This window comes from Glycine soja, chromosome 14, assembly GCF_004193775.1.
Source record: "Glycine soja cultivar W05 chromosome 14, ASM419377v2, whole genome shotgun sequence".
NCBI lineage: Eukaryota > Viridiplantae > Streptophyta > Magnoliopsida > Fabales > Fabaceae > Glycine > Glycine soja.
This window is the reverse complement of record NC_041015.1, coordinates 17,741,645-17,762,469: the sequence shown is the minus strand read 5'-3', so window position 1 is coordinate 17,762,469 and position 20,825 is coordinate 17,741,645. Positions and strand designations below refer to the sequence as shown.

Here is a 20,825-nt window from a genome sequence, read left to right as displayed (position 1 = left end):
ACATGATGCAATCTCTCGAGTTATTGTTACTGCTAGAGATTTAACATTGATGAATGCAGTGAAAATTGTGTTTCCCGAGATAACTAACTTGTTGTGTCTGTTTCACATTGATAAGAATGTGAAAGCAAAATGTTAAACTCTTGTGGGTCAAAAAAATACATGAGACAATGTGATGGAAGCTTGAGGGAGTCTGTGGACTGTCTTACTGAGATAGAGTATGATGACTACCTTATGAAGTTTGAAATTACCTGCTCACCTTAGCCAATGTTTGTTGACTACGTGAAACAAACATGGTTTATTCCCCACAAACAAAGATTTCTTAAAGCATGAATAAATAAGGTGATGCATCTAGGAAACACAAGTAATAGATATGAAAATTGTAAGTGTATATTGGTTTTAATAAAAACACATTAATGGATAAAAAATAATTGTTTGTTTTTCAAATGCAAGAGTCTTCACATTGGGCCTTAAAGAGTGTAACATCTCATTTTTCGTACGTTAATTTTGAAAAATAATTTTTATTTATAAATAAATAGAGTTTTAAAAAAATGATGAGATTTTATAAATAAATAAATAAATAAGGAGATATAATTATTAATTAAAATAATAATTTGGGAGAAAATAAAAAGGGTATTTTATTTATTTGTTTGATAGAGAATAAAATAGAGTTTATTTTTATAAAATAATAAATAAATAAATAAATAGAGTAAACCTAGCTATAAATAGTGTTAGGTCAGTTTTCACACTGACGTTGTCTCTTCTTTCCCTCATTTTCGTTTTTTCCCTTCTCCTCTCAAAATCCTTTCTTTTTTCCCGCAGCCCACCAAACCTGTCTCAGAAAATCGACGATCTCGAACTCATTCACCGTTGGATCGTCATGAAATTTGAGCACCACGTTCATAACCCAATTCCGAGAATTCTCACCGTTGGGAATTTCGATATCATGTCTGAACTGAGAGAAATACCCTTCGCATTGTAGCCTTTTTCTTTCCCACAGAAACCCAGAGCTGTCTTGGTAAAACTACAATCCTGTTTTCGTTAATCGTTGGATTGTTGTGAAATTTGGATATGTTGTTCGAAATTCAATTGCGCATGCTTTGACCGTTGGGATTTGCGAGATGATGTTCGTGGAGAGAGAAAAAGGAATCGCATGAAGATAGTCCAAATGGAGGCTTCAATCCCTTCTACGTTTCTCTGACGTTTGGGAACTCTATCGGAGCAGTCGGAGGAGAAACTGAAGGAATCTTAGGGAACCGCTAGAGATGCTGCTATCGCTGTCGGAAGACACGTGAGTCCGCTTAGAGGTAAGGGATGAGTTATTCACAATTGGGGGTTAGTGAGAACATGTGTATGGATCCTTAGAGGATTAAATTGGGGTTTTATTTTGGGATGTTTATTAAATTGCAATTTTTCCTTTATGATTATAAATAAAATATTGATGTCCTAATGAAAATTGTTTGATAAATTGTGCTCTTGATATTTATATATTTCGACCTATGATTTTGATATAAGTGTGCAGTATTATTTGAGGGGTTTTAGTCCTCATGTTGTGATAGTCTTTTGTATAAATTGTTATATTGAGGATATGAAATGATGATTCAAATTGTGAGTATGTGATGAATTGTGGAATAACATGTTGCTTTGAGATTATAATATTGTTATTGAGATTGAGTATAAGTGTAAAGTTGAACATGTGTTAATTTGTGAGATACGTGAAAACATGTGATGGTGGATTGTGACACTATGAGATGTGAAATTGTGAATGAGTTTTAGTTGTGAATAAGTGTGTAGTTAACACTTGATGTGAAATTACTTGTGTTGTAAGCTATGAATTGTACAATAACCCGACCAGTGTTATATTGAGAAAAGCGTTGATGCGCAGTGTTAAAGAGAAAATGTAGGTTTCCTATTTAGGAACCAGTGTTAAATCGTAGCGCAATTGTGTTGAACGTGTTTAAAACATGAGTGTAAGGTCATGGGTATTGTATAATTCATGAGCAGTGCCTGCATGCAAAAATTATTTTAGGGGTTGGACCTGAATCAGGAGGGAGAGGCCCTGACGGACTCTTCGGAGTGTAGGCCTTGGGGGTCACCGGGTTTGAGTACTCCTTTAAGCATATGCTGATCTCATATGGTTGGAGCATTCTCGCAAAACATCGTGACCCTGACTGGTCTCCCTATGATCTTACTTAGTGAGAGTGACCTGACAAACCCATGGTGTGGTGTGTCTTGTTATGTACTCCTAAGCACCCCATGGTGGTTTTTCACTGACATGGTACCACATTGCATATAGGATTGATTCTTAGCATAACTGTTGCATATGCTTGCTAATTGATGCGTTATTATATCTTGATCGGAGTGTGAGATTCTTGTGTAATGTGATTGATGATTGAAAAGTGAATTTTGAATGACGAAGTGGTGAAGTTACGTGAGCTATGTTTAAGCAAGTGGTATCTCATTTATATAATATGTATATTTAATTGTCTTGTTTCTCTATTAGCTAGGAATGTGATAACTCACTCCCTGTGTGTTGTTGTGTTTGGATCCTGTGATGATCTTGAACTTGTGTTCGGGGGAGCAGAAAATAGGTGGATGACTATGAAGAATCTCATGCTAGAGGACACGGGAACACAATGCTCTGATAGGATGTGACATTAGGATATAAGTTCTATATTAATTGTATGAAGCTTAGACGACCTTGTTGAGTCGAGAATACTTTATTATTTATTTGGACAAGTTTGAATATGATGTAAAAGAAAATGAATGTGAATCTTTTTCCCCTTTGAAAGACAAAAAAAAATGTTTTAAAAATACTTTTAATTAATATTTGAATTTTTTATTCCTTATTAGTATATATGTGAGGGGTAGAGGGTGTCACAAAGAGACTACTGCAAAATAGCCTTGAAGACCCATATAGTGTTTGGGAAGCCATGAACAACATGATCACTCTACAACACACTGAAATTAAGACATCTTTTGAGACAAGCACACATGTGGTCGAACATGTTTTAAAGTTACATTGTACAAAAGACTAATTGGCATGGTATCAAGGCATGCGTTAAACCAGATTGCTGCTGAATTTGAGCCAGTGAATTATGTTGGCATTGACAGTTCTCTTGTGGATGTATTATGAGAACTACTTATGGTCTCTCATGTGCATGTGAACTAGCTAGATATATTGTTGGTAGCATACCACTTGACACAGTCCATATATTTTGGCAGAGGCTAAGTTTTTCAGACCAAGGTTTATCTGAGCCCAGAGTCTACATAAACAAAGAGATGGAAGTCATATCCAAGCGATTTGAAGAGTTTGATTTATGTGGCAAAGTGAATCTAAAGAATAAACTTTAGAAAACTATCTACCCTTGATCTAAATTCAATGTGTGCTCCTCCTGAAAAGGTCAAAACAAAAGGTGCTCAAAAGAAAAAGATTATCAAACAAGAAAGATCAACGAAGCGTGATCTGTCTTACTATGAGTATGTGGATGCATTACATTCGGTGAAAAATAATTCATCCACACTGAAACGTTTTGCATAATCATTTGAACAAACAAAATCAAAGAGGAAGATGCCAATGTCGGATCAATTTCATTCATGCATTCAAGATTTCATTAAAAACATTGTCGATGTCAAAGCTGATGATAATTATGGATATCGTGTAATTGTTGCCTTATTAGGTATAAGTGAAGATTCATGGTATTTGGTTCGTAATCATTTGCTGAAATAACTTGGGCAATGGTCTAATGATTATATAGACTTGCTTGGTGGCATAGCCAGATATGGGCAGTTAAAGTGATCCCTACTTGTTGATGGATTCTCCATGGTATATAATTTTTTTGTGACGTATTCATGGATAAATATTTTTTTAATAATACTAATTAAAATTGTTACGTGCAGGTAACCATGGATAAGTGAATGAATATTACCGATATGGGTTATGTGATTGCATCAAGGTAAAATGTCATCCTTGTTTCTCTTTCTCTCCAACAAAGCATGACGTTTTTCCCTCTTAGAAGTCAACCACCGAGAGATAGTTTGTTCATCGCATATACGTATTGGTCATATGTATGACAATCATTTTATTCAAGTACAGCAATGATAACGACGTTCATCAATTTTTGTATTATAACATGTCTTATGAACATTTAAATGTGTACTTGTCATTGTAATAAGTATTTCTAAGAGATGGTTGTCTCATGTCGCCAATAGCTTTGTTATGGTCAACACATTGTCATTATCAAGCAAAATAGTGGCCTACTCTTTATATTAATCGAATGCACCAGTATACTAATTACACGAGGTTGACCACACAACATGTTGATTTAGGAGAAGATCGAACATTTTGTTATTGTTTGGACAATATTTGTAACTTACATAATAGTAATGTCATGGATAATGCATGTAACACTTTCTAATCATATTTGCGTAATGAACACAATGTTTGCTTTCGATTGAACATAATAGTCAAATACAAAAATAAACGCAAATGTTAACCATAGTCATATACATAGTCAATCAAATAATACAAATATTAAACAATGCTCAATCATATTGTATACAAATATTAAACAGTACTCAATCAATCCCAACTATCACGATCATCGTCCATCACCATCTTTGTCCTATGTATCCCTCCTTCGTCTTGAGCGAACGTAAACATTTCCTTGCTAAGTGACACACATGGCTAATCCTAAATAGTGCTCAGTCAAAGTGTATGCATCAGTTCCAATAGTAACTATCCTCATATTTATCATGTGTTCCAAGCTTTTTGCCATCTTTTGGTAAGCAGCCTACGACATTGACAACAACATCAATTATAAATATTGGAAGCATGTAATAAAATATTATATTAGTCGAATTATACCATTGCATGTTGAGGCATATTTGCATCAATAGCTGCAAGTGCAGGTGGTTGTGGCATAGTTGTTGTGTGAACGGGCAACACAAGTGGATCTACTATAATATATGTATCATCATGCACCATGGGTTGATGTCTAGGAGGCTCCCCAAGTTGTGGCAGACTCATAAGTGGGTGAGATATCTTATAAAACCACTCCATGTAGTCTGTTGCACACTAACCGGTGCAAGGTATTGAGAAAATTGAAGCCATTTATCGTCAATCTCCTATGTGGATAGAGATAGAGTAGTAGGGGATGAAGGAATCGGTTGGACATAACCAAATTGTCGTAATACCCTCTCTAGTTGGTGTTTAACAAAAGACAAACCTCATCTGATATGTCCAGAAAATAGTGAAATGAGCTCAAATTCTTTGAAATCCAACAAAAAAGCATCTGGCGTCAGCCTATCCAAGCACTTACGATAGGTCGTCACTAGTATTGCCTTCCCACACTTCCAACGACAAGCACGTCGTTTCCTCTCATGGTAATCCTCATCAGCGATAATATTTGCAATTTGTAGGGAAATGCTCCTAGGTCCAAGACTACACATATTAAAAAATACCAATAACAATCCTAATCAATAGTGCATATAAAGTTTAAAACAAATAACAATGATAAAAATTAATATAATTACGTGCAAGAGAGTGATATATCCTGCAAGATGTTTTGGGGTATGCTTGGATGCAACATTCAAATTGTCATACATATGGACTAGTGCAATCGCTCCCTATGAAAATCCCCCATATTGATTAAGGTCACAAAATGTGTCCAAGAATACCACACTGATATATGTGACACTCTTGTTAGTAAATAGTGTGCAACCTATAAGATGCAATAAATATGCCCAACCTGCCAAAATCCATTGTCTAGCGTCTCATTTGCTACGATAAATATCTCGTGGTCAAGCTAGGCGATCATATGCCCCTTTACATTGTTGAATCTCATCTTTTGCGTCTTGTCTACTGCCTAAAACCTAACACAATCATTTGGTTCTAACCATAATCTAAAAATTTAAACAGTAATAGCAATTAAAGTCATCGTTCAAATAATAGTTGAGTTTCATATTTCATAACAAAAATGTTTTCATTCTATTACTCAAAAACTAACTAAAGAAACTAATTAATAAATCTTCTAAAACCCTATTGTATTATTAAATGTAGTATATTTTAACAAATGTAATAAATAAAATTTAAATTATCTTTAAATGATTAATCTAGCAAACTAAAATATATCATCAAAATCAAACAACAATTTTATTTTAAATATTTTATTGATAACTATTTAATAATTTTATATATTTATAAATGAATGAAGAAATTCATTTTATATTTTTTATACTTCAAATCACTATTTATATAAATATTTAATAGTATAAATGTAATAGTATTGATACAAATATATTAATAAAAACATTTTTCTTATGCAATATTACCTATTTTTGTTTAAATAAATTTTAAAATAAATACATTATAAAAGTTTGGAATTTTTTTATTTAATTATTTTATAAATAACTATTTTGAATATACAAAAGTATTAAAATAGTTATTTATAAAATAATTAAGTAAAAAAAATTATACATTGATTTTTAAATAAAAAATTTTATTAAATATATTATTTATTAAATAAATAAAATATTTAAAATTAACAAACATACGGATTCTCATTTTGCATGTACCATACGTCAATCCGTATGGGTATAATGCTGTAAAAAAAAACACACAGAGTTAAGGTACTCACGGCGACATGGGAAAGAAGATGATTTGTTGCGATGAACGGAGGGAAAAGAAGATGATTTGTTGAATGTGATTGAGCAACCACAAAATGGTGAAGATCATCGGAGGGGAGACAGTCGTGATGCAGCAGGGAAGGAGGAGTCCAACAATGAATGGTGTGTGATGAGGGATGGTGTATTTGAGTTTTAACTGAATGACAATTTGGAAATTTCACTTCAATTGTTGGATGTAGAAGAAATTTGAATGGTGCATGAAGAATAACCCTAATAAGAGTCCTTGACATTCTGATTTCTTTTTTGTGCAACCCTATTACTAGTTTGACTCAATACGATGTGTTGCAGAATGTCAGAGGTAAAAAAATTAGGATTCAGTGTTAAATAAGATCAAATACAAAAAGAAATAAAAACACATTTTTATATTGGATTGTCTCAAATATTGAGATTACATCGTGTTTGTAACAAATTCATAAAGTTTCACTAACTTACATAAAGATAAAAGTATTATGTCCCCAAGTCATTTCTAGCTCTACCCTAGTAGTTTAACACTAACTTCTTCAAAATAATCACCCTAACTATTCTTTGCAGCAAAGTACTTCTAGCTTCAACAAATCAAAGTAATTTTTTTAAGATTCAAGTGCACACTGATTAGGTGTCGTTTTAGAGACAAATACAATAATTTAAGCCTACAATCAATACTCAGGATTTACAAAGTGTTTTAAGATATCAAATTCTTACTTATAATGATTCACAAAAAGTTTTAATACTTGTATGAAATATTGTGTGTTGTGTTCTCTAACTTGAGCACTTCAAAACCAAATTATTTTATAGCCTTCTTCAAGAAGTAAGCGTTGTCTATAAATGTCATTCTCTTCGGTCTACTTCTTTATTTGGGGGTCAAGTATCCGTTCATGTATTAATTTTAACATTTAATGTATGTCACCAATTTGTCAAAACATCTTGATACCCTACTTATATCACTTGTCAAAACATCATAGGTCAAGTCATTATTGTGTAATCAAGTACACTACAACTTACTTTTGACACGCCTTTTTATGGAGTAGCTAGCTTTTCAATTGACTTCTTTCTTTGTTCCTTGACATATCCTGTAAAGAATAAGAACATTCTCTACAATGACAATCAAAATATCAGGAGCATTAGTCGTGAGCATTTTTTTCCAAAAAATTAATCGTGATCGGAAATGCACAAACTCAATATCTATTTGTTTATCGTTTATAAGATCGGACACAAAAACAACAAAACTTCCATTTGTTTTGTTATAAGACACGATCTTTAAAACCCAATATTTATTTGCATTAATCAAAATATTTGCGAGACATAATTAGTCTTATGACTTAACAATATCAATATCTATGATAGATTTGATTTCGTTCTCATATAATTTAGTAAAATATTTGATTGTTTGTTTGATAATCTAAGTTTCTACAAATTGGATCTTGCAACAAAAAAATCGCATAAATTCAATTTAATTAAATTTTATGCCTTAATTACTATTTTCACCTATAAATGATATAAATCCAGTAAATTAACAAATAACACACTATAGTCATTTTTGAGCTTCTTATCAACACTCGCATCGCTGCCTTTGCCTTCCATGTGTCGTACTTCTTGAGCTTCTCGAACCACAATGATTCGCACTATAATCAATTTTTTTACATTTTATATCTAACTAATTTAATACTTTCTTATTTTTTAATTTTTAGTCAAATATTTAACTTTTAAAGAGCCAATAATAATTTGAAAATTATAAAATTAAAAATATAAATATTTGAAAATATCATTATCTAAAATTATGTTTTTATTTATTTGCAAAACAAAAGTAGAACCTAAATAAATAAATCATATAAAGTATACTATGTCAATTTGCATTTATTAATCATTTTAAAAACTAAGTTTATCAAACATTTCTAATTTAATAAAAGCTAAAATAGACTTGTGATTCCTTATAAATACTTGAATTTTATTTTGTTCCTTAATAAAAAAAATTATTTGTTTTTGCTCCCTGGTAAAATAAATTTTGTTTTTGGTCTTTGGCAATTTTTTATCACAATAAATTAGTGAATTTTGTGTTTGTTTCCTGATAACAAAAATCATCTACTATTAGTTCATAGTCCCTTTGGAAAAAAACTAATAACAAATGAAAAAAATTATTAAGGAGCATACACAAAATTAGATAATTTATCAAGGACTAAAGAAAGTCTTAAGGGTCAAAAATAAAAATTATTGTTCTTATTAGGAACTCATGCAAAGAAAATTTTTATCAGGAAGCAAGCACAAAACTCAAGTATTTATTAGAGATCAAAAATATATTTTAGTCTTTAATAAATTAGTTCGCAATCTTTCAATATCGTCATGTGTATTAAGAGGGTCTAACTCAGTTACTTAAATAATGTGTGTGAATTATTATAAATCTCTTAATATTCGAGTTTGATTTTATAGATAACAAAATATCATCTTGTGTTTAATATAAGACCTTAAATATTGAAAGTTAACTTGCATTAAAATAGTTAAACAATAGCCTTCCACATATAAATATTATCATGGACAAAATTTATAAACAATTTCATATAAGTGCTTTTGATCTTGTTATTCAATCAAAATTGAAATTTTACTTTGGTAATCTATCAAATAAAGTTTTTTACTAAATGTAAATAGGTATTATTGAAGTGAAACTCTAATTATAATTCAAGAGTAACACCAAAAATACTTATAAAACTCCATGTAAGGTTTATCCTATTATTATTCTATGTCAATTTTCAATTAATAAACAAAAGAAACAAAGAAACTACATTATTGAGAGATTATATTAAAAAAATCTTATTTATTATACGCTTAAATATGTTTTTGATTCCTAATATATACTCAATTTTGTGTTTGATCCCTAATAAATTTTTTCTTCGCATCTACTCCTTGATATTTGAAAATTTTTGTTTTAAATCTATGTCGCTAGTTAAGTGATGACGTGTTTCCTAAATATTTGATGATGCGATTTGTAGCGGCTCAAAAACCGCCAACATTTTTTTCAAAATCAAATTTAATTTTTTTGCCAGTTAAAAGCCACTAGAATCAATTAAAGTAAACAATAGATAAATCAAACATTGAGAAGGAGAAAGCAAGGTCGAACATGTTGTCGAAGAATGGAAGGTTGTTTAGTTCTCCTATATCCCGCTTTCAAATCCATCACCTCAACCAAGAATCAACTTGGATCGCCATGAGCAACTGTGTATGTAGTAGTATTGTACTGCCTGCATAGCATTGGATGGAGGCGGAAGTAGCAGAAGAAGACTTCCTTTCATTGGAGGAGCCTTTTCACCAGCGTTGCTTCATCTGCTCCAACTGCGACCGTCCCAATCGCATTTGTCTCTGCCACACACTTCCACTTCCTCCAATCCAAACCACCACCCAAATCCTCATCATCCAACACCCCCACAAGGCTCTTCACAAGTCCCTCCTTTGCACCTCCTCTCTCACCGCCAACCACCTCCGCAACGGCCTATCCCCCCTCCTCAATTGCTTTCTATAGGCCTTCTTCCTCTTCTCTTCATCCACCTCCGCCTCCGCTCTCCACATCTCCTCCCTAGGCCCCTCCTCCAGCCTCGTTCTCATCACCTTTGATGCCACGTGGCAACACGCAAGGGAAATGGTTAGCACCATTGAGGAGTTCCTTTCTAAATTTGCAACTAGGGTTTGTTTGGGCGTCAATGAAAGTGCTAACAGTGGAAGCATTTACGATTCCAAGTTGATTTTAGGGAAGGAATCTTTTGTCGGGTGCGTGAGTATCATAGAAATTGTGGCTAGGTTCGAACATGATTAAAATCAAACATTGATTTCCAATTCCTTCACCCCAATCCAATTAACAAAATGGGTAAGAAGAAACAAAATGACTTGCAACAATTCTCCGAAACTGACATTGTTTCAACCCTTCCAACATTTTTAGCAAGCTCTTCACCAACACGCTGTCAAACACCGATTTTCAATTCCTTCATCCCAATCCAATTCACAAAATGGGTAAGAAACAAAATGACTTACAACAATCCTCCGGAACTGACACTATTTCAACCCTTCCAACATTTTCAGCAAGCTCTTCACCAACACGCTAAAAAGACTACCACAATGGTCGCCGCCTCTCTATTTTCCGATGACAACCCCTTTCAAAGAAAACCCACTCCATTTTCTGACTTAACAAACCCACTCAGAACCCTAACGACAGTGACCACCCCGTGAACACCAATTTCGGCGAGGAAAAGAAGTGAAAGATGAACAAGGACAAAACCCGAGTCCGAACCATAGATATTGTTGTTTCTGTAATCAAAGCTTCAGAGAAATCAAAGAAGAAGATGAAATGCGATTCCAACAAAGGAAAAGACCTTAATGTGGGTTCAGAAGCGATTGGGAAGAGGAAAAGCGATGAAGTTGAGAAAGATTGGGAAGAGGAATGTTTTCCGAAATAGAGATTTGTTTTGGAAGATGAAGGTTGAAGGGAGAAGAATGTAGGTGAAGGGCTGGTGGATGACTCGGAAGAGAGTTCTCAATGTTTGATTTATTTATTTATTACTTTAATTGATTCTGGTATTTTTTTACCGCTAGAAAATTTAAATTTAATTTTGAAATAAATATTGGCAATTTTTTAGCAGGGTCACAAATCGTGTTATCAAATATATAATAGACACGTCATCACTTAACTGACAGCAGAGATCTAAAACAAAACTTTTCATATATTAAAGAGCAGATGTAAATAACAAATTTATCACAAATCAAACACAAAATTCAGATATATATCAGAAATAAAAAATATATTTAAGTCTTTATTATATATTATTAATAATAATATTTTTATTTAAAAATATTATTATCAAATAGTTCAATCCGATGTGATTAATTGGTTTTCTTTTTAAGTTTTATGTTTTGTCCTATTTATTTAACTAAAAAGGTTTGGTAAAATGTGTGAGCCTAATCATGCTGAAAAACGAGTCAAGCACAGGCAAGGTTTAAACGGACTGAGTCATAAGTCTCCTGCAGACCACCCGAACTACTTTCACCTATAGTCTCAACCTGTACCGTAAATAGACAAGACTGTAAGTTAAAATTCACATCAAATTTTCTTCATATTTATTTTCAACAAATTATTATTTTTATACACTTATTACATATAGAGTTATTATTATAAATATACATGCTGATTGATTTCTAACCAAATAACAGTTGCGCAGAGGAGAAAATAATTTAACTTCTCTGTCTCAATCATTTCATTATAGTTTTCTCTCCCTTCCAATCCCAGCGATCTCCAGTTAGGGTTTCGTTTCGTGATTTCTGTCTCACTGGTTTGTTCCCATTTTATTTTAATCTCCTTTTTTTTCGTTTGTTCTTTTGTTTTTTGTGCAATTCGAAACACAATTTTGTTATTCACTAATCGTTGCAGATGAAAAAGCGACGATCAAATTATCATTTGGTGTTATTGGGTTCCAATCAATATTTTTTTGGATCGATGTATCGCTGCAAATTTCATTTTTTTGAAATTGTTTTAAAATTTGATTTAAGTTTTTGTTCTGCTTGATTGTGCTGGTGTTTCAAAAGGGATCACTGAAAAGTCAAATTTTAAAGCTTTGTTTTTGGTTTTACTAGTGTTTCTTGATCTTTTCAGAAAAATTCTTGATCTGATGTTTTTATTTATTTGTTTATTTTGCCATATGAGTGCTCCATCAAGGAGTGATACTAATATATATGATTGAACCTAGTTACTTACGCATGCAGTTGTTAAAAGGGTTACAAGAAAGTTTGATGATTGAATCATCATTTATATCTTGTGTTTTGGCTCTGTTCTTTACTGATTCAGAGTTTGTTCAATCATACTCTACTCTCTCTGTCAATCTTTTTTTTTTTTAGTTTTTGCATTTGTAGATTCTTGGGGTTTGAAGCTGTGAATTCCTTGTATTTTTTAGCTTCCCCAAGAAAGGAATTTAATTTTTAATTGACTTTAGCATCATGTTGACGGATTCTTTCTCTTGTATGTGTGGGAAAGGAAAAGGAATATCAAGAAGAAGAATTGTTTATCTACATCTGATTCAAGTCCATGAAGCCACAATCATCGTCTTTGAATCCATATGCAACGTCATATGTTCCTCTCTCTAAAAGGGGGGTAGATGGTAGAACACCTTCGACTGAAAAAGATTCCAAGACTTATAATGGGACAGTATGGTTTCAGACTCATCAGGGTGCCACAAATGATCCACAACTTATCAACACTAGCTTGGAAAGGCTCTCGAAATCCGAATCTTTTCTGGCAAAAGGCCAGCCTGCTTCTAGTTCCTACACAGGCTACACTTCATCACAGAATGTGGCAGAGTTATCGGATAATCAGTTGCTAGATGAAGAAGTTGATATGGATTTGGAGTATCTTAGGATGAATTTTCCTGGTATATCTTATCAGTCCCTTGTAGATGTCTATAATGTAAACAGTGGTGACTTGGATGCTGCTATTGACATGCTCAGCCAACTTGAGGTATAGTTTTTAATTTATTAGTTTTGGAGGTTTAAATTTATTTATCTATTGCCGCATTTTTATTCTTCCAATTGATTAAGTGACAACTTTTTCTGTCTTCATATACTCAAGTGTAGTTAAATACTAGCTTCTATTCTGTGTAAATTGCTATCACATTTGACTGGAAATTTCGGGTAAATGTGTAATAAAATCGTGATGAAAAAGAGTAAATTGATTCCCCTTTCTGTTTCCATTCCCTTCTTTCCTGAAGATTGTCTCTACAGATGACATTGGGTTGGATAGAAGAAAACGTTTCCATCTTATCGTTGTTGAAGCTAAAGTGATCTGAGATTGCCACAAGTTTGATTTCTTGATTTCACCCCCGCCCCACCCCCCCCCCCCCCCCCCCCCCCCCCCAATTCGGGAGCACAAATGTTGAAATATTGCACATCACTGATTGGAAACTGGTTTAAAGGAAATAAACTAATATTCTGTTCTCTGTTATATTTGCAGATCTAAAGATTATCAGATTGTCTAAAACCTGCTGTGCCATTATCTGGATATAACGAATTGATCGAATTATCATAGTTGAATTAATCATGTCAATTGCCAAACATTGCTTAGCGATAGGAGAAAATACTTTGAGTAATCATGTCAAGTGTTAATGGATCACTTCTGGAACACATTAAGTTGTAAGTCAAGTTTTGAGGATTTTTTGTTTTGATCTTACAGTTGGAGGGAGATGAAACTTCTGGAATTCTTCCAGAGACACTGGATATTGGTGACGTTTCAGAGTCCGGATTGCCAGCTGATTCTGCTTCACTAAAACAGAAGAATGTAGCAGAGGAAACCAACACTTCATCTAGTCACATGGCATCAGCCAATGTCTTGTGAATTGGTTTGTCATTCACAATTGTTTTGGTTGGATATATGTGTAAAAATAAAAAAATTTACCTTAGGTGGAGATGTCTCTATCATCGATTTTATGGTTTGTATAGTTCTATACATTGTCTTGTTTTGGTGGTCTGTTTTCTTTTGATGAGTTGCTTGTACAATTGGGACCCCCTTTCAATTGCATGAATTGGAAGTGTCCAGAATGGGGGAGAAAGGTAAAAGAAAAACAACACATAAATGAAGGTGATTTTCTCTTGGGATTGATAATCTTGTTGACTTGCTCGCTGGATTGTGCCGTGGTGAGCTAGCTTGAATCTTTTACTGCTATAGATATAATACAACATATTTATTTTCTTTTTTATTCTGTTTAGTGGTGTAATGGTTGTTAATGTCAAATTTGAAATAAATTAAACATTACATATATTTCTTAAAACATATATATTAAAATAAAAATAATTAATATAAAATGATTTTTTAATTATATAAATTTAAAAGTTATTAAATGGAATTAGACTATTTACTCCTAAAATAACTGAATATTATATATATATATATATATATATATATATATATATATATATATATATATATATAATAACATTTTAAAATTATTTTTTAAAATCATTTTTACATGAGAATGAAATACGCAAATTTGGGTCGTATAATTACATGTGGATGATCAAATTAAAAAAATCTTCAAGTTACATTATTACTTGAATAAAACTTATGATACAAAAACTTGTTGGCACACATGATTCGAGAATTAGAGGAATGTTTAAAATTGAATCAAATCGTTTAAAAATCATCAAATTGATCAAAATAGATAAAAAAAAATCGTATTGAAAATCACAAAAACAGAAAATTTAAAATATTATATATTTTTTGTGATTTTATTTTTGGATCTTATTATAGAAATCAAATTAAATCACATATTATAAGTATATTTATTTTATTTTATGGATATTTAACATTATGTACTTAGTATTGTTTCGGATGTATTGGATTATGATTGTAAAAGATTTTTTTAGTATAAAAAAATTATGTAAATTTTAAAAGACTTTGTGAGAATTATTAAAGACTTTTTATGATTTGAATTTTGTAGTTTACATTTTAATGAATTTATAAAATATAAATTCGTAAGATTTGGAATGATTTTATGAATTTACAAGATTTTAAAGTACTCCATAAATTTTTAGATAAGATTTAAAATTATAAAAGTCTATAAAAAATAATTGATAATCGTTAATCCTTCCTCCACTCAAAAACTCAACGTCAATACCGTTAATTTTTCCATGAAAAATTAAATGAGTGAGTCACATGATCCTTTTTTATCGTATTCGATTCAACTTTTGAGCATAGTAACTCTTGCTCAATTGACAATTGAAGCTAGTAAATTAAGTTTTTGTTATTGCAAGTTTTTTCACAACAAATTATTGTTTTTTTAAGGCAAAAGCAAAATATAGTACTGGTTATAAAAAAACATCCACAAATCATGAGAAAAGACATGCTCTAGGACAGGTGCATCATGAGAAATAGAATGTTCTTGGTTGAGTCTCATCTTTGTACAATAATCACTTCCATAAGTTTTAATAGATGAGATGAGTTTAGACAACTTAGCCTACCATTGTTAAAAATGATATTGTTCCTCATCACCAAATTTCCAACATGTTTGCATACCAAAAAATGTATCTTAGTTTGCGGATCTTTTTAGTATTGAAGCAAATATCCATTTGAGTATACAACTAAGATTATATTTGTATTAATAATGAAAAGTTAAATAAGCCGCAAATTTCCGTAAACAATTGCAAATACAAAAAGATAGAGCTCCCATGGGCCAAAATGTCTACGTGCTCATAATACATATCAAATGATTGTATTTGTATTTTAATAACAAAAAGTTGTTACAAAGAAGCAAGAGAAAGGAGAAGTAACTTGTACATGACAGTGGTAAATTGTTATGAAGTATTGTATATGAATGTTTATATTGCCAGAGAGAGAGAGAGAGAGAGAGAGAGAGAGAGAGAGAGAGAGAGAGAGAGAGAGAGAGAGAGAGAGAGAGAGAGAGAGAGAGAGAGAGAGAGAGAGAGAGAGAGAGAGAGAGAGAGAGAGAGAGAGAGAGAGAGAGAGAGAGAGGAGAGAGAGAGAGAGAGAGAGAGAGAGAGAGAGAGAGAGAGAGAGAGAGAGAGAGAGAGAGAGAGAGAGAGAGAGAGAGAGAGAGAGAGAGAGAGAGAGAGAGAGAGAGAGAGATGAGTATTGAGAGAAAAAGAAAAAAAATTCAGAGAGAGAATTATGAGTATTGAGAGAAAAAGAAAAAAAATTCAGCAAAGTGTTAAGTCAAAAGAGATAAATCAAGCCCCCTAATTATTAAGATTAGATGTAAGCAAATATAAAGCTTAAAAGTTGTGTCTTATGAGATATCAAAACATGTTCCACAAAGTTTGTGTTTGATGTTTCAGATGGTAGAAAGATGAAATCCTGATATGATACAACATTAGAGATAACATTTAAAATTTCATTAAATACTGTGTCTGAGATCTATTTTGCAGAAACATTCTCTTAGGATCTCTCGAATCTTATGAAGAATAAATGAAGTCAAGCTATGCAATTCCTCAGTTGCCATCAAAAGAAAAGTTATGCTGCATAGACATGCTTTGATACAAAAAGGAAGTGGTTTCCTGCTATGGTGTTCAAAACACTAGCAACAAAGAGTAGTTTCCTAGCATGAGGAAGTGCGTGCATTTAATGAACCAAGGACCAAATTTTTCAGATGCAAACTTAAGAGAGGAAATATGCCCGTTTAGAGACAACAAATACTTGATTGAAGGGGACTTATAAATACCAAAAGCTTTTAAGACATAAGTATGAATTGAAATGCTAATTATTCAAATTCTTTTTGTAAGAAGTTCTCTGTGTAAATTCTTGTAAAGTTTAACAAAGCTCTCAAAATACTTTGTTTATATTGAGAGAAAAGACAAAGTGCTAAAATTGTTTATTCGTCGGTAAGACAACAGAGTGTTAGTCATTGTGCCATCAAACCAACAAATCTTCTTATTTTTGTTAGAGTTAACAATGGCTTGGTAGGACAAAGAATACTAGTTGTAACAAGTTTGGCGTAAAGTTGAGTTAAGGAACCAAAAGTGACAGTGACAAATACTTGTAACTTGTAACCTGTTAAAGCTAGTGAAACTTAGTGGTTTACCGAGAATTAGAAATAGTCTCAGTAGTAGTTGAGACGAACCACTATAAATTTCCTATGTCTTATTCTTTTTATGTTCTCTTATGTTATTTGAATTGACCTAGGGTTTGAATTTGATCTTTAGTTTTGAAAAACTCTATTTGTTTTACAAAGACTTGAAACTATCGTCTAATTTGTTTTGCAAAAATCTGAGATATGTTTTCTTAAGTCTTATTTCATTAGACGATAACTTTGTTGTTTTTGAAATGGATTTAAATTTAGTAAAAATCACAATTCAACATCTCTTCTTATGATATTTGTCTTTACAAAAAGTCTCAAGATTTTTTGTGGGATTGGTTGATATATATTTTCTATTGAAAAGTTATATGAAATTAATCAAAATCCATACTGAAAAAGAATTCATCAAAATCTTTTCATTTTTTAATACCATAGGACTTTTTTTAAGTTGTAAAAAATATTAATTGAATATCATTAGATCTTGTTGTACTCCTTAAAAATCTTAATAATCCTAACTAAATACAACAAGACTTATTTATATTATTTAAAAATCTTGATTAAATATCTCAAGACTTTTTTTATATATTTTTTTAAATCCTTCAAAATTCTACTCTAATACAACCCCCTAAATTTATAATGGTTATATTTGATTTATAGTGTGTTTCTTTATATAATAAGTTTATAATATGTGATTTTTGTTGTGGTAATTAATAATAAGTATCAATTTATCACATTTTAATTGCTTTGTAATCAAGATACATATTTTATTTTCATATTTACAAAAAGAAATAGTAATACCATTTTATAATAATACTAAATAGAAGGAAAAATGATAATTTTCAACTAAAATATTTTAAACAAAATTTAATAAAAAAATCATTTTTAAAATAATATAACATAACTTAGTTGATAGATTTTAAATTATGATAAAAAAAAATTAAAAAATCTTCAAATTGAATCAAATCAAACAACAATAATAAATTTCTGATTTGATGTTATATTAAAGATGAACCAAATTGAACTTAATGAATATTTGTGGAATGATTTTGTTTAAAAATTAAATCAAACTACATTACAAACACTCTTAATTGAAGGTATTACTTCATTTCAAAATGAATCATCATAATGAGAGAGGAAAATTAATTAGGTGAAAAATAAAAAGTCCCAGCTACTTCATTGTTTTTTTTTAAAAAAAAAAATATTGTGTAAGTCAGGTATTTTAATTTTGAATATTTTTGTTAAAACCAAATGATCATTATTTACTCCGTTAAGTCACATATTAATCCTAAAATAGTAGGGGTAAAGTGGATGAAATAAACGATTCTGACATCCATAAACAAATAAAGAAGACGGAGACGTGTTGCAAATGTGTATTGCTAAACTGCACACTTTTGCACTCTCCACATGTGATCCTTCACCGGTCTTAGTCTATGCCGCTTGGCACCTCAGAAGCAATTTCTTGAAGCCGTTCTTTTTTTTTTTGTTGCTTTAAAAAATCTTCAAATTGAATCAAATCAAACAACAATAATAAATTTCTGATTTGATGTTATATTAAAGATGAGCCAAATGGAACTTAATGAATATTTGTGGAAGGATTTTGTTTAAAAATTAAATCAAACTACATTACAAACACTCTTAATTGAAGGTATTACTTCATTTCAAAATGAATCATCATAATGAGGAAAATTAATTAGGTGAAAAATAAAAAGTCCCAACTACTTCATTGTTTTTTTTTAAAAAAAATTATATGATATTCTAAAAATATTGTGTAAGTCAGGTATTTTAATTTTGAATATTTTTGTTAAAACCAAATGATCATTATTCACTCCGTTAAGTCACATATTAATCCTAAAATAGTAGGGGTAAAGTGGATGAAATAAACGATTCTAATATCCATAAAGAAATAAAGAAGACGGAGACGTGTTGCAAATGTGTATTGCTAAATTGCACACTTTTGCACTCTCCGCATGTGATCCTTCACCGGTCTTAGTCTATGCCGCGTGACACCCTCAGAAGCAATTTCTTGAAGCGTTGATCCGTTCTTTTTTTTTGTTGCTTCTTTTACCTCTTTGCCACCTCTGGCGACACCATTGACACCAAACTCAACTCTTTTCACGTCGTCAACCAAAATCTCCAAGATCTGGTTTGCGACCACAACGGCACATTTTGATAGTGGTATTACATAAGTTTTTTTTCTTCCTTTAATTACAAAGTCTCTTTTCTTTGTGCAATTACAAAGAGGGAATGTAATGGTTACTTCACTTTTAGGGATGAGCAACGTTGACATGATAATATTGTGAAAGGAATTGTTGATTCATGTGCTAGAGAAGTAAAAACTTTAGTTTGATAGAAACTCTTAGAATGAATAATGTGAGAGACCTAACTCAACTCCAAAAATTAGTTCATAAGATGAGGGTTGCCCTCACCTTATAAACTTTATCTTAAGACTACCTCTAGTCAATATGGGACTTGGGTATTTTTTCAATAGTTACTTTATCTTTTTTATTGGGCAATTGTGTTGGCAAAGAGAAAAGAAGCAAAATAGAAACAAAACAGCATCACCATCCGACAACGAAGGAAGAATTTTAATCTAAGTTATTATAATATATAAATGGTGTGCCATAGACCATATGAAGCAACACTACATCATAGAATCAGTCTCTATTGATTCTATTTGTTGCTATCATATTTTTATTAAACAGGGAAAGTTGATTCCATTTCATCCCTATGTTAGAAGTATAACTTTTTAATGTAACTACAAGGACAAGTAAACAACTTTAATGTCTTTCTAAAAATAATTTTATATAAATTTTCAGATATCTCTATATGTCACATCATTTTTATTACTTTAAAAACTCAATCAACTTCTCTCTACCTAAACAACTATAAAAGCGGTTTCTTAAATGTACTTATAACATATCTCACACTTATATGCCTCTATTTTTCTAATGTTGTTTAACAAAACAACATATACAATTAAATAATAGTCATTGATTGACGTGAGATCAAGTATGTTTGAAGAGTAACAAAAGCTTCAACAACAGGTGCTCGGTGACGTTCTAATAGTCTCAAATAAGAGTTTTTTCTGATTGCTTTTCTAAGAACACCCACAATAGACTATCCTTTATCTGAAGTTATCCTTTTGATTGATCATTTTTACCACAAAAACAAACATACACCCCAATGCATAAGAACCCCCACGTAATAGTACAAAAAGTAAACGAACACAACCTTACCTCCGCAAGATGAATAATGCATATGTATCTTGATTAGTATCAATTTATAATTGCTTTGTGTGTGTGTTGATATATATTAACTATTATAAAATCAATATATTTATCTTAAAATTATTACATTATTAATGCATAACCTATTTTTTTATATTAAATAATAGAATAGATACTTTTTTTATAGGAATAGAATATATATACTAATAAGTTATTAGTATGAGAATACCAAACACAATCTCTTTAAGCAAAGTCTGTGAATAAAAAAACATAATTAAATAAAAATTCCATTAAAAATGATCAACCAAGTTCTCTCTGATAAAAACTAATCAACAGTGAGTACTCCCTACAAATAATATGACTATCAAAAAAATAAAATAACAAC

The 20,825-nt window shown here is 31.3% G+C and overlaps 1 protein-coding gene across 2 annotated transcripts; it reads left to right on the top strand.

Moving 5' to 3' along the window:
• The first annotated feature begins 11,601 nt into the window (after positions 1-11,601).
• Positions 11,602-14,287, top strand: LOC114385497 (polyadenylate-binding protein-interacting protein 5-like). Of its 2 annotated transcripts, none has more exons than XM_028345608.1 (3): positions 11,602-11,723; positions 12,668-13,147; positions 13,859-14,287. In XM_028345608.1, the coding sequence occupies exons 2-3, from the start codon at positions 12,719-12,721 to the stop codon at positions 14,018-14,020; spliced, it is 591 nt and encodes a 196-aa protein (XP_028201409.1). In that variant the 5' UTR covers positions 11,602-11,723; positions 12,668-12,718; the 3' UTR covers positions 14,021-14,287. The 2 variants fall into 2 exon arrangements, with proteins under 2 accessions (XP_028201409.1, XP_028201408.1); XM_028345607.1 differs by lacking the exon at positions 11,602-11,723 and adding an exon at positions 11,851-11,969.
• The last annotated feature ends 6,538 nt before the right edge of the window (positions 14,288-20,825 follow it).

Bases quoted from the DNA above. Each gene is read 5' to 3' on its own strand.
- LOC114385497 (XM_028345608.1), top strand. From the start codon at position 12,719: ATGAAGCCACAATCATCGTCTTTGAATCCATATGCAACGTCATATGTT. The intron at 13,148-13,858 runs GTATAGTTTTTA...TTGATCTTACAG, and splicing joins ACATGCTCAGCCAACTTGAG to TTGGAGGGAGATGAAACTTC.